The sequence below is a fragment of the Myotis brandtii genome, unplaced genomic scaffold, assembly GCF_000412655.1.
Source record: "Myotis brandtii unplaced genomic scaffold, ASM41265v1 scaffold18, whole genome shotgun sequence".
Classification (NCBI taxonomy): Eukaryota; Metazoa; Chordata; class Mammalia; order Chiroptera; family Vespertilionidae; genus Myotis; species Myotis brandtii.
Window position 1 is genome coordinate 7,278,445 of NW_005356674.1, and position 14,168 is coordinate 7,292,612.

Here is a 14,168-nt window from a genome sequence, read left to right on the forward strand (position 1 = left end):
CTCTCCCTTCCTCTCTGAAATCAATAAAAATATTTTTTTAAAAAATCTTGATTTCCTGTGTGTCCTGGAATGCCAGAGTCCTCTCCACCCTTCAGCACTATTCTCAAATGCCACAGACCTAACTAAGTATGGAAGGTTGGTCTCTTGCTCCCTTTTCCTCCCCCTAATCATCTGGTTGTTACTCATCCTTTAAATTTCATTCCATCTTTACTCGCTCCAAGAAGCCTTCCTGACTACACAGCCTGGATCAGATCCCCCTGTCATTATCTCTCCTTCATGCATTTATCTCCCCAGTAATCTTAAATCTATTTCTATGATTATTTCATTACCTATCTCTCCCCCATAGAAGCCAATTCTGAGATACAGAATGCTCCCCATTCTACAGCCATGCCTAAATTACAATAGATGCTCAAATCTTGATGATTGATTAGATGAAGAAACACCACTCTATTTTAGATTCCTCTCCAAGTCACTGTGCTCCTATTCATTCTCTATTTGCACCATTCTTACAGCCTTTATTTTATCCTATCTTGAATTGTAGTTCCTCCTACAAAAACCTTATCTCCTGTACCAGTTAATAAGCTGTCTGTTGGTCATAATCATGACTTATTCACCTCTGAACTCTAATTTGTGTCTAGCAAAATGCCCTACAGGTAGAAAACACTTGAAGTTTATTGAATTTCATTATATTCAATGAAAAATAAAGGCTTTCCAGTCTTGAAGAAAGTATGGTGACCTCCACCTTCTCCAAAATCTGATTGACAAACTGCAGGTTGGAAATTAAACCTCAATAAAGAGCCAATTCTTGTGAGTTCCTATTTCACTTATCAGGAAATCAATCCACGCCTTTCAGTAAAGTCTAATTCCATGTGGGGTACCAAAAAACATAAGTAAATAAGTGTCATCCCCGTTATCCAATTCAATCAAGCAACAGAAGCTGCTTTTAGTACCATGCTGACGTGGATCCTTCAGGCTGTATTCTATAATTAATTAGTAATGTCTGCCATGGGCATTGGAAGGGAGAGTTTAGTACATACGCCTTCTCTTACATAGAAATACAAATATCAGCATGAGGCAATATATAGTCACTGTTAAGCAGATAGTATAAATAATGTACATTGGGAGAATATAGAGAAGGGGGAGATCTCTGACTAACATGGTCAATGAGGGCATCATGAGGAGGAACGGCAGGAGCTGGAAGTTGAAGAAAAAGTGGTCATAAAATAAGCACTGAGGATGGAGGCAGAGAAACGACATTGCAGGATGCGGTACCTAGCATGAGCCAAGACACAGAGGTGGGCTGCATACGAAACTTCAGGGGACAATGAGTAGTATAATTTGACTGGGAAGGATTCCTCTCTTTTTATTATTTTTCAATTACAATGAACATATAATATTATATCGGTTTTAGGTGTACAACATAATGATTACATATTTACGTAACTTACAAAGTGATCACCCTGACAATCCTAGTGTCCACCTGACACTATATAGTTGTTACAATATTATTGACTATATTCCCTACACTGTACTTTACATCTCTGTGACTATTTTATGACTGTCAATTTGTACTTCTTAATCCTAAGAAGGGCATTTCTTTACCAAGATTATTTCTTTACCAAGACACTTCTTTACCAAGTGAAGAATGTTGTTGAAAGGCCTTGGATATAAGACCGAATCATTGGCAACAGGGAAACATAAAAGCTAGTGAGATCGGGAATGACAATTATGGTTCTGACACCAAAAAACAAAACAAAATAAAAGCAAAAAAAAAACAACAACTAAGTAACTTGGTTTACATTACTCATTTCACTAACAGCAGATTCAGGCCTTAAGTTATAGGTTCCAAATAGTCATCTAATACTTATTGCCCTCTAGCTCCCTACCTAGTAGTTAAGCACTACTAGATGATTCTTTCCCAAAACTTAAAAATAAACTGTCAAGGTCAGTTTAACCAGTAGAAACTTGAGACAAAATATCCTCATACTTTACCCGATTTCCCCGATTCCCTTTTTCTCCAGATGATCCTGGGATTCCACGATTACCCTAAATACATAAATATACAAAGAATCTCTGTTATATTGGTCACATCAGAAATGTTTTTCACATAGTTTCACATTCTAGCCAATGGTAGAAAGTTTATTTACCATTCTACTTCTGAATATGGGACAGACTTCTATAGAAGCCCTGAACAATCCTGACCCTTTGAAAAGCGATCTAAAATTACAGGAAACAAATTTTAAAATATTTTACATACATTGATGAGCTGATTTAGAAAAAAAGAGAGGGAGAAAGAGAGAAATCCTTAGAGTTCAGAACAAAGAGAAAGCAGGAATCAACAGAAGTAATAGCCATCGGCTGTCGTAAGGACTTCTGCTCACTGTGTTGAGTGTGAAAGACCACAAGCTGATCCTTTTTTTTAAAGTGGTCCTAGGAGGTGGTGCCACCAAAGACATGGCAGAAGCAAACAACCTTCAGCTCGGGCCTAATAACTCCTCAGAGATAAATTAAAAATTCAATTAAAATTGAGTTTACGTCAAAAGTCACAACATACATGTAAGAGACACCAGGATAGGGGAACCAGCAGAAACAACAGACAACAAAATCAGACTACAATGACTATAGGTATCGGGCTCATCATATACAAAATATAAAATAAGTAGATTTAATAAGTTAAATAAGTAAGAAAAGAATTTTTTTTAAAAAAAGAAAAGAAAAGAAGCAACTATTTTAAAAAAAAACAAGAAGATCTGAAAAAGAATAAAATAGAACTTTTTGAAGTGAAAATTTGAATAATTGAGATTAAAAATCTAATTGACAGGTGAAAAGGTATATTAAACAAAGTGACATAAGGATTAGTGAATTAGAAACTAAAGAAATTATTCAGAATGTAGCACAGAAAGACAAAGAAATAGGAACTATGAAGGAGAGGTTAAGAGACATTGAGTATAGAATGAGAAAGTCTCACAAATTTTTAATTAGACTTCCATAAAGAGATAATAGAGAAAATTTAAAAGATAAAAATTTTTAAACGATTATTTGCTAAGGATTTTCTAAAACATAGAAGGCACAAATGCTCAGATTCAAAAGCCTAATAAGTCCCAAGCAGATAAATAAAAAGAAACCCACACCTGCACATCATATTTAAACTGCAGTACACTAGGAACAAAGGGGAAATATTAAAGCAGCCTGATATATATATATCTTTTTTAAGATTGCTGACCAAGGAACAATTAGTTTGATGGATAACGTCTTAAGAGCAATAACGAAAGACAGAGAAACACAAGCCAGAAACTATGAAATTACATTTCAAAGTGCTGGGGGAAAAAATGTTTACCCAAGAACTGTCCTTCAAGAAAAAAAAAAAAGATAAAATAAAGAGATTTGCAGAAAAAAACAAAGGAGTTTATGAACTTCATTAAAGGAAATTCTTTAAAAGTCCTACCGTAGACAAAAGAAACATGACCTTTTCATGTTCTTTTGAAGGCATCAGTAATAGTAGTAAAATATGGGGGTTAAGCTAGATAAGCATTGACTAAATAACACAATAATTAAAGTGTATAGTTAGTAGAATTTAACAAAAATATGGAAATAAAAAACTGGGCAATAACATGTAATACAGGAGGCAGCTAGTTAGAGCTATGTTTCTAAGGTCCTTCTATTCTGAAGATAAGGGCAAATATATAAATTAACTTTAGACATTGTTGAGCATACATGTTAAAGGTTTCTAGACTGCTCAGACGGTGTGGCTCAGTGGATTGAGCATCGTCCTATGCATCAAGAGATCGCTGGTTTGATTCCCAGTCAGGGCACATGCCCGGGTTGTGGGCTCAATCCCCTATGTGGGGCATGCAGGAGGCAGCCGATCCATGATTCTCTCTCATCACTGATGTTTCTCTCTCTCTCCCTCTTCCTTCCTCTCTCTCTAAAATCAATAAAAACACATTTTTTTAAAAAAAAATTTCTAGCCCTGACCAGCTTGGCTCAGTGGATAGAGCGTCAGCCTGCGGACTGAAGGGTCCCAGGTTCGATTCCAGCCAAGGGCATATACCTTGGTTGCGGGCACATCCCCAGTAGCTGCCTCTCTCATTGATGTTTCTAACTCTCTCCCTTCTTCTCTGTAAAAAATCAATTAAAAAATTGTTTAAATTTTTTTTCTAGACTAATTGTGAAATGTATGAATAGAGGGTACAAATGCAAACTCATAGAGGGAGGAACATAGAATGAGAAACTTTCTGTACCTGTTCTCCATCCAAGCCATCAACACCTTCTTCACCAGGGTTGCCCTGTGGAGCAAAGGATGAGAAGGTTAGAGACGAGAGGACCAGGTGTACATGGTTATTGCTTTGATGTTCATTTCCATACTAATATTTTTTTTCAGTTAGAAGAATCTAGAGCTTCCCAAGCAGTGTTTACATACTGCATTCAATCATTATAAAGCAATGATTATTTTCTTTCTGAAATAGTCATTGGTGTTATATACTATTTTTTTCCTAGTAGTTTCAGGGGCCAAAGTAAAAGATAGAAGGAAAACAATTCAAATTGTGAATGGATTGAAGGACTTCCATTTAAACTTTTGTGCTGGACAAACAAAATAATTCTTTCAGAAGACTGAATGAAACATTTCCCATTGGTTATCTGCATGTTAAAGATGGCCCTTTTGTCATTGACTTTTGTTAATTTAAAAATACCAGCAAATATGCCTGAATTAATCTGCATAATGGAAATCTGGATGATCTTACATTAAGAAGGAACTAAATGGGAGTGTATCCATATGTGTGCATTTGGGGAGACTTACAATTAAGAAGGCCCTTGAGAAAAGAAACGAAAACCTGAACTAGATAAGAATAAAAACTGGGAGGAGACCAAGATGGCGGCATAGGTAAACACCGGAGACTGCTGCCGCAAACAACCACTTCAAAAATACAACTAAAAGACGGAACGGACATCACCCAGAACCACAGGAAGGCTGGCTGAGGAGAGACTCTTCAACTAGAAGGAAAAATAACAGCACACCGAGGCTCAGAGGAGGCGCAGTGTGGAAAAAACTCAGGTGCGGAGGTGCGCGCGCAAAGCGGGCTGGTGGCTGAGAGCGCGGTTGTCGTTTTCGGTCAGGGGGGAGTCTCAGACTCTGAGCTCCAGATACGGGCGAATCGCTGGGGACTCGGACCCAAACGGGAGAAGCGGGAGTGTCTGGCATCAGTTGGAAGGCAGCTTTCCCTCCGAGGTTTGCAGCGGTTCCGGGGGTTCTGAGAAGCAGAGCCTCTGGGAACAGGACTGAGGGCACCATAACGGCTCCCTCCGCCCGCCCTGTTGAGCCCGCCCCGCCCAAGCCCTGCGCAGAGCCATTTGCCGGATCGCCGCAGGCAAAGGCTAGATTAGCGCCCCCCCAGAGGACAGAAGTTTTCCCACTGCAGCAGACACAGCTGATTCTCACAGCCAGTCGGCCTGGTGGTCAAATCCCTCTAGTATTAACTACAACAATCAAGGCTCAACTAGAACAAGACTGCGCACAAAGACCACTAGGGGGTGCACCAAGAAAGCATAAAAAATGCGGAGACAAAAAAACATGACAGAAATGGAGGATATAGAGCTAAAAATCGCAATTTTGAGGGCTTGCAAAAATGTGCTAGAAGCTGTCAATAAACTTGAGGAGAGAGTCACGAAAACTAATGAGACCCTCGATGCTATGATAAAGAACCAACTAGAAATTAAGCATACACGGACTGAAATAAAGAATATTATACAGACACCCAATAGCAGACCAGAGGAGCGCAAGAATCAAGCCAAAGATTTGAAATGCGAAGAAGCAAAAAACACCCAACCGGAAAAGCAAAATGAAAAAAGAATCCGAAAATACGAAGATAGTGTAAGGAGCCTCTGGGACAGCTTCAAGCGTACAAACATCAGAATAATTGGGGTGCCAGAAGATGAGAGACAGCAAGATATTGAAAACCTATTTGAAGAAATAATGGCAGAAAACTTCCCCCACCTGGTGAAAGAAATGGACTTACAGGTCCAAGAAGCGCAGAGAACCCCAAACAAAAGGAATCCAAAGAGGACCACACCAAGACACATCATAATTAAAATGCCAAGAGCAAAAGACAAAGAGAGAATCTTAAAAGCAGCAAGAGAAAGAGACTCAATTACCTACAAGGGAATACCCATACGACTGTCAGCTGATTTCTCAACAGAAACTTTGCAGGCCAGAAGGGAATGGCAAGAAATATTCAAAGTGCTGAATACCAAGAACCTACAACCAAGAATACTTTATCCAGCAAAGCTATCATTCAGAATTGAAGGTCAGATAAAGAGCTTCACAGATAAGGAAAAGCTAAAGGAGTTCATCACCACTAAACCAGTATTATACGAAATGCTGAAAGGTATCCTTTAAGAAGAGGAAGAAGAAAAAGGTAAAGATACAAATTGTGAACAACAAACATGCATCTATCAACAAGTGAATCTAAGAACCAAGTGAATAAATAATCTGATGTACAGAATGAACTGGTGATTATAATGAATCAGGGACATAGAAAGGGAATGGACTGACTATTCTTGGGGGGGAAAGGGAAATGGGAGATGCAGGAAGAGACTGGACAAAAATCGTGCACCTATGGATGAGGACAGTGGGTGGGGAGTGAGGGCGGAAGGTGGGGCGGGAACTGGGAGAAGGGGAGTTATGGGGGGAAAAAAAAGAGGAACAAATGTAATCTGAACAATAAAGATTTAAAAAATAAAAACTGGCAATTGCATAGTGACATCTGATCAAGTATGCAATCACTTTCACATTATGGGCCCTTCAGTTTGCCAACTGTTTCAAAACAATTGCATAGTGACATATGATCAAGTATGCAATCACTTTTACATTATGGGCCCTTCAGTTTGCCAACTGTTTCAAAATGATAGTTAACATGTTTATTTTAAAATATCTTCTGAAAAAAATTCAGAGTTTTGCACGCAGGATACATTGCATTATACACATGTGAAATATTGATTTGCTCCTACTGTCCCCATGAGGAAATCAACTTTCAGGCTTTTTTTTTTTAAACCCAAGTACAGCCAAGTACGCTCCGGGGTGGGGCCAGTCGGCCAACCTCCATGTGCCCTCCCCCCAGCCAGCTGATAGGGGCGGGTTGGCCGGACCCCTCCCATGCGGGCACCAGGCCTCTAGTTTCTTAATAAATGAATGAGAAAATGGATACTTTGCTTCTGAATCTGAGTGTAAAGTTATTCCCTTATTGTGCCAGTTCACTTCTTACTAGCCCTGTCGTAATGTCCCTCTTCCATTTGACACCCATCTTGACCAATCCCTCCAACCATACTTTGAATTCAGGACCAGCTCTTTCAGATCATCATGTGATAAATATGGTGGCTCAATTATTATAGAGTTAGCAGGACTTGAAGTGAAAATACACACACACACACACACACACACACACACACACACATATCACTGCTCCACATGTCCATCAATAAGCTACTCTTCCCAAATATTGTTATATTGAAATGATGCCAGAATGACACTAAACCACAAAAGATCAATCCACTCATAGTCACATGCTCAAAAGAATAGCAATAATAATTAATAACTAAAATTTATTAAATATTTACTATGTGTCAGACACTCTAGTAAGCACTTTACGTGGATTAGCTCATTTCATTTCTCGCAGCCCTTTGGGTACATACTATTCTCATCCCCATTTTACAGATGAGGAAATTAGGGCACAAATAAATTTCATAATCTGTGTCAGGTCACCGGTCTGGATTTAACCCCAGGCAATATGACTCATGAGTATTGTGCTATTCAGCCTCAACTGACTTTGTCTTTTTTAAATCACCTGCAAAATTCACTGACTTCTAGTGTAAATCAAGGCAGGAGAGGGTGGAGATTTTAAAACAACCAAAAACTATAGACTCAAATAGCAATCCCAGACAGAAAATTAGAAAGACCCACGGCTCTGAGGGTGAGACCAAGCTGAGGGCTGCATCATGTGACAATGAACATTGCAAGTTGAGTGTGCAACTCAAGCATAAAATTCTAGATTTTACCCACTACATATGACTAGTGGTCGATTACTGGGTTTCTCCCGGTCCACAGTAATCTAATAATCTGAGTAAATGCCCCATCACCACTACAAACAAAAACACTGGGTATTATGTATACGATTGTGTATATATGTGTGTGTTTCACATATATATGAAACAACATGATATGTATGTTACATACATGGGTGCTCACTATATCATGAGGGGCAGATGGTAAGTTCCAAGTCCTAAATCACAGAACAGAGAAATGAATACGGGCAAAGTAATCAAAGAGGACTGTTGAGTGGGCCTTGAGAACTAGCATTTAGGAAGGGGAAGGAAGGATACAGGGCACTACTTGAGGCAAATTGGGAGAGAAAATTTTGGATTGCTCCTGGAGCGGCAAGGATGCCTGCCTGATTAAATCAAGGAGTGTGCACTGTTTAATGTACTGGAAAATAAGAATGGACAGGCAGGAAGGGGTTATGTAAGATATCAAAGTCAAGGTGAGTGTTTGGACCTGATGGAGTAAGAGAAGTAAATCATGCTTTTCAAGTTGTGAAAGCTTTATCGAATCATAAGAAACACTGGCTCACACACACATATCACTACCTTAAACCTGAAATTTGTCTTACAAATAGCCATTCATTAGCTTGGCTCTGAATAACATCTGACACATCCCCTCACCTAAAAGTTTTAAGCCCTACCACACTCAAGCAAAGGAAAAGCAACTGGACATATTTACTTTAATGACTCAGTATTTTATTTCCCAAAGAAATTGCTCTCCAGGGTAAGAAGAGGGAAGAAAGTCACCTACCTTCTCTCCTGGAAATCCTCGTGCTCCCTAGAGTTAGGAAGAAATAAAAAGAATTGAGCTTGAATTCCATTTTTTAAAACACTGTTTCACTTAGGAAACTGTATGTTCCCTGGTTTCAAAAAAGTGCAATTATTAGATCAAAAGGAAGATTTCTTTTCCAGCGCCTGGAATGGACATCACGGTGCTCTGATTACTGCCACTTTCCTGTGCTTGGGACTTGGAAGAAAATTGCACCTTACAACTCCTCACATAGTGGGGGTGAGCAGGCAACAGCAGCGACCTACTACTTATGATTACAACAATCATTTTTCAAACAAAAATGACAGTACACTGACTAACACACATGAGAGGGCTTCTAGGAACAACAGAACAAATTAATGGAAAGAGTAACTTGTTTAAAAACACAGAATATGGTCATTGTGGTCAGAAAAACTCTCTATAGGACTCTGGGATGGTAGAAACTTTTTTTCTGTCCTTATTACAGGAGATTCCCTAAACCTGGAAGGTTAAGAGATATTGAATGCAGCCACTCACAAAGAGTGCCCCACCAATTACCCTTTAGCACTGAAAATTTCAGTGTTCGCAAGCCCACCTTCCAACGGCCTGTACTGTGACTCTTTCCCTGGGTTCTTTTCTGGTGCCAGAGCCCGTATACACACTGAACGTAAGTGCTGGGCATGCCCACCCTCCAGGAGCAGCCCTCAACTAACACCTGATAGGATTTGGTGTACGAATACCCCAGCTCCCTCACCCCTTGAGTGGGATAACAACGAGGTGCACGTTCGGTGTTGGCTGCCAGAGTTCCTCAGCAGGATTAAGCTCTATCTACCCTTGGTGGTAATCTAATCAACAGGCCACCTTCTCACCCTGTCTAGCTGCTCCGCTGCCTGCTAGCGTTTACCGAGATCACCTCCTAGGAAACTATTTGCACTTGATTCCTTTTCTCAGGCTCAACTTCTGGGAAACCCTCCATCTCAAGAGGAGCCGTGATACCCCTTGGGTGGGTATCCACAGTTCGAGGTCACACTTACCTTCAGTCCTCTCATACCCGGGCATCCTTCCTCACCTCGGGGTCCAGGAAAACCTTGGGGCCCTCGTGCTCCCTGTGAAATGAAGTTGCACGTGGAGACAGTCAAGCACCCAACCACTTCAAACCAGCAATAATGACCATACGAATGACTAAAATACGACACAGTCCTTACAATTACTCCTACATCCTCAGAGACCTGACTGGTCACCAGCGAGGCAATCGGAATGTTCATCCATCAACAATCCACATCGGTAACCCCAAATCATACAAATCCAAATTATCTATAATTTCGATTAATTCAGTCAAGCCACATGGGCAAAATGTCAACCTTCAAACAAAAGAGAGGTGTGTCCAAACATTTCCTCCAGGAAGCTAAAACTAGGTGGTTTCCTTGTAGTCCCATGAAGAATAAACCACTATTTCACTCTTTGTCTTCTGGGTGAAATCCTGCCCATTCCTAAGGTATGGATTACTTGTCGCCTCCTCTTCTAAGAAGCCTTTTCTCTTATGTTGTGTGTTACTGTTTTTGTGTTATATTAATTCCTGCCATGTTGTGAGCTTCTTGGTGACAGGGACAATGTTTCATTTATTTATCTCTAGGTTTCCAACCCTCAGCATATTGTTGAACTGTGTCAGGCACACAGTAGACATCCAATCAGGATTTGAAGAATTACTTCCTGAATTTTAGTCATGACTATAACCTTTGATCTAGGTATTAGATAGGAAGGAAATGGTAGATGCCATGCCTTTTGCCAAACTGATCAAATATAAATTAGAAAGTATTGCATACCCTATGAGCTTGCGTCAGACTATACTTACAAACATGGCTACGTCATTAATAGTAACAGATTACCTGCAATTTACTCGGGATCAACAACTACTATTACATGTATGAATATTAGACATAGACCACATTTTCAGTTATCACAAATTCACTCATTAAAACAACGAAATGACCATACTTCCTCATCAAATACCTTGAGATTATATAGATGCACAATTTGTCCATCTGACATTTGTTATGATACCTGGTTATCTTTACATAGATATTTTAAATCCACTTTATTTTTTAAATCCATTTTTAAATAGCATAGATGAGAAAACTTTCATAACTCAAGTGCAATTATTACTAATATTTGACCCATTTTACCATATTCTGTCACAGAAAAAAATGAGATTTAGTGCTCACATGTGCACCTTCTTCACCAGGATGACCAGGTAATCCACCAGGCCCCTTCTCTCCCTGAGAGGAAAAGAAATCAAAATAAATAACTCTTCATTTCTCAAATCTACATGAAATAAAAAGTGTTACTAGTAGATAACCTTGTCTCACTGAGTTGACATTTTATTGAGAATCTACTAAATGTTGAGCACAATGTGCAGAGACACATAGAAACAAGTGTTCCTGGTGGATTTCAAACTTGCATACCTGTTTGTCTTAATTTTTGGCACATCAACCTATTTTTATTTTTCTAAAACACCTTTTTAAGCCATTCTATTGTGAAAATCCAAAACAAAACTAGTTTCTAGTTAAATGTGTAAGGAAAACTGTTATCCTTAAAGAGGGCTTTGACCGTGTTTTACAAAACGCCAGTAAGCAAAGGTGTTACCAACCATATTACTTATTTCTGTAGGACTCAGCCATTTAGTCTCTCTTATTATTTTTAACTTCTTCTTAGAGGCCTAAAAACACAAACCATTTATTCTTAAGAGAGTTCGGCTTGCCATTTTATAGCCAGACTTGTTTATTTAGTCTGAAAAGTGGTAATAAGTCTATTTGTGATCAACAAAGACATGACAGTCAACACAACCAACCACTGAATTTTATCGAACAGAAGCAGAGAAGTCAAAAATTCAAAGCACTCTCATCTTTGACCTCTGAGGCATAGTCCTTAAGTTGCATTTAAAAAAAAATGTCAAGAGGTTCCCAAGCTTGATTTCCTCATTCTCCAGTCTGATGTTTCACAACAACCTGAGGAGGGAAATAATCTAGTGCTAAGGCATAACTGCGATTTATTTTTCAAAAAATAATTGCACACTTTTATAGTATTCTGAATTGAGATTGATCCCCAAGGTCATTAAGAGCTCATTCCAACAACCTCATGGAAAGCCTTAGAAAGAGAGTGTGTAAAAAGATGGACAAAGCCAAGGGGTTTGATTCAACCTTACATGTGGATTTGTGACCTTAGCCAATCATGAAGCGGTAGTCCCTATGAGAACAGAACCCTGTGTCCCTGGATGCCTGAGGGCCATTTCTAATGAGATATTCTCCCTCAAAAGTGTGTAGTAAATTTCTTATTACTTAACTCAGAGAAAGATGCAAATTAACCACTAGCAAACCAGTGATTGCACCCTTCCTCGGAGTTTAATGCTGTAGCCTAGGAGGTCCGATAGGAGGGAAAGGGGCATTGGCGACTGTAAAGGAAGCAGGTGATGGGCAAGTGAACATTTTGGAGACAAGCAAAAACTTCTCAAAAATTTTGGAGACAAGCAGTGAGAGGATCTATAAAAGTATTTGTCACATAAATGTAAGGAGGCAGCATAATGGAGTGGAAAGAATGTGAGTCAGGCAGACGGGGACGTAAATTAGAAAATCCCTCTTCGTATCTGAGACATTGGGAAACTGATGTTCCCTCTCTGAGCCTCAATTTCAAACCCATTAAGTAACATTTACCTCCAAAGTTTATTAAGAGGGTAGAATTAGTAAAACTGTATTAAAGACATCACCGAGAGCCTGGTATGTAGCCATCTACGTACAGTCATCTACCTGAAATGACATCTCTCTCCCTCCCCATCCACACCCAGCAAATTCTCACCTTCCTCCCAGGGCTCCCACCGTCACCTCTGTGCCCATCTTCTCCAAAACACTTTGCATACATATTGCAGCATGTTCTTTCTAAAATTGTGTCCTGAAAGACAGAACCCATATCACACATGATTTTTTTTAACCTATTAACCTACATCACATTACACACTAAAGAGACAAAATTCCCTCGGGGTTCGTAAAACCCTGTGGATGGTATTTTTAAAAAATACTTACAAGTTGCTTCAGTAAGATGCGTGGGAGGGATGGCAGTGTGATGCTCAGAGGTTGATTATATGCGAATCCTCTGCCAAATTCTAGCTCCTGGAGCTCTTCCAACTTATGTACACCTTCCAGGCCAATAACGAGGAGTCCAGAGAATCCTTCGAGATACCGGCAGGTGGGCAACTTACTTGCATGTCTTTTGAATGGTCTGCCTCTGTCTCGGTCCCAGATATTCATCCATCACCCCACCCTTCCCAGTTTTGTTAAAATCAAAACTAACTCATGGCATTCCTTCTCGAAGAATTGGTCTGATACTTTCAATCCCACCAGCTGAAAGTTAAGCAGTTAGGTGGCACCACAAGGACTCTCATCATTCCCTTCGGGTCCCTACTTTTTATCTCACAGAGGGTTTCCACTTATAATTGTGTTAGGTTACATCCTTTGAAACCCATTCCTGATGTAGATTTGTGGTTTACTCTTAGAAACTGTGGTGGCATGGGAACTATTCACAAATATTCTGGTTCCTCTCCTTACGGGGACATGATATGATTTTATTTCTTTGGGAAAGTTATCAACTCTCATTGAGCCTCAGTTCCTTACCTGTGAAAATATCATCTATCTCTTGAAAGTTAGAATTTTCCATGTGGCTTGCTCTGACCAATTAAATGTGTACAGAAGTGATATATACGTGTCGCTCGCTGGGAGAAATGTTAAGCGTAGGGAGCAATTTCCCTCATTTCCTTTCTCCTCTTCCATATGACTTGCTCTGACCAATTAAGTGTGTACAGAAGTGATATGTGTCGCTCGCTGGAAGTAATGTTAAGCGTAGGGAGCAATTTCCCTCATTTCCTTTCTCCTGCCACAGGAATAAACCCTTGCTTCAGCCTGGGTACTTGAGTGAAGAGCATGCCACGTATATGAGTGGGCGTGAGGCATCAACTGAATACATTCTTGCTACTGAAAGCCACTGAGATCTGGAAGTTGCTTGGTATTGCAGCATAACCTGGCCTATTCTACTGAATCAGTCACTAACATGTCATCTGGATTTGTCCACATAACAGAGAACACGTGAACAAGGACACTTCACATTTGGCTAGAAATCACTGTTTCTAGAATTTCAGAGCAAATGTTAGTGTTACTATTTTGAACAGTAAATTCACATACACATCAGCTTTTGGCTATTGCGAAAAGAAAGAAAAGAAAACAAAGGAAAGGAAAGGAAAGGAAAGGAAAGGAAAGGAAAGGAAAGGAAAGGAAAGGAAAGGAAA

The 14,168-nt window shown here is 39.6% G+C and overlaps 1 protein-coding gene across 1 annotated transcript in view; it reads right to left on the reverse strand.

The window, feature by feature from the left end:
• Positions 1-14,168, reverse strand: part of LOC102256069 (collagen alpha-4(VI) chain) — a 102,879-nt gene that overhangs the window by 48,436 nt on the left and 40,275 nt on the right. The window contains exons 11-17 of the mRNA XM_005863599.2: positions 12,913-13,058; positions 12,689-12,781; positions 11,062-11,115; positions 9,874-9,945; positions 8,843-8,869; positions 4,242-4,286; positions 1,993-2,046 (exon numbers count right to left, since the gene is read on the reverse strand). Of these exons, the coding sequence (XP_005863661.1) occupies positions 1,993-2,046; positions 4,242-4,286; positions 8,843-8,869; positions 9,874-9,945; positions 11,062-11,115; positions 12,689-12,781; positions 12,913-13,058 (491 nt within the window). The remainder of the gene's footprint in view (positions 1-1,992; positions 2,047-4,241; positions 4,287-8,842; positions 8,870-9,873; positions 9,946-11,061; positions 11,116-12,688; positions 12,782-12,912; positions 13,059-14,168) is intronic.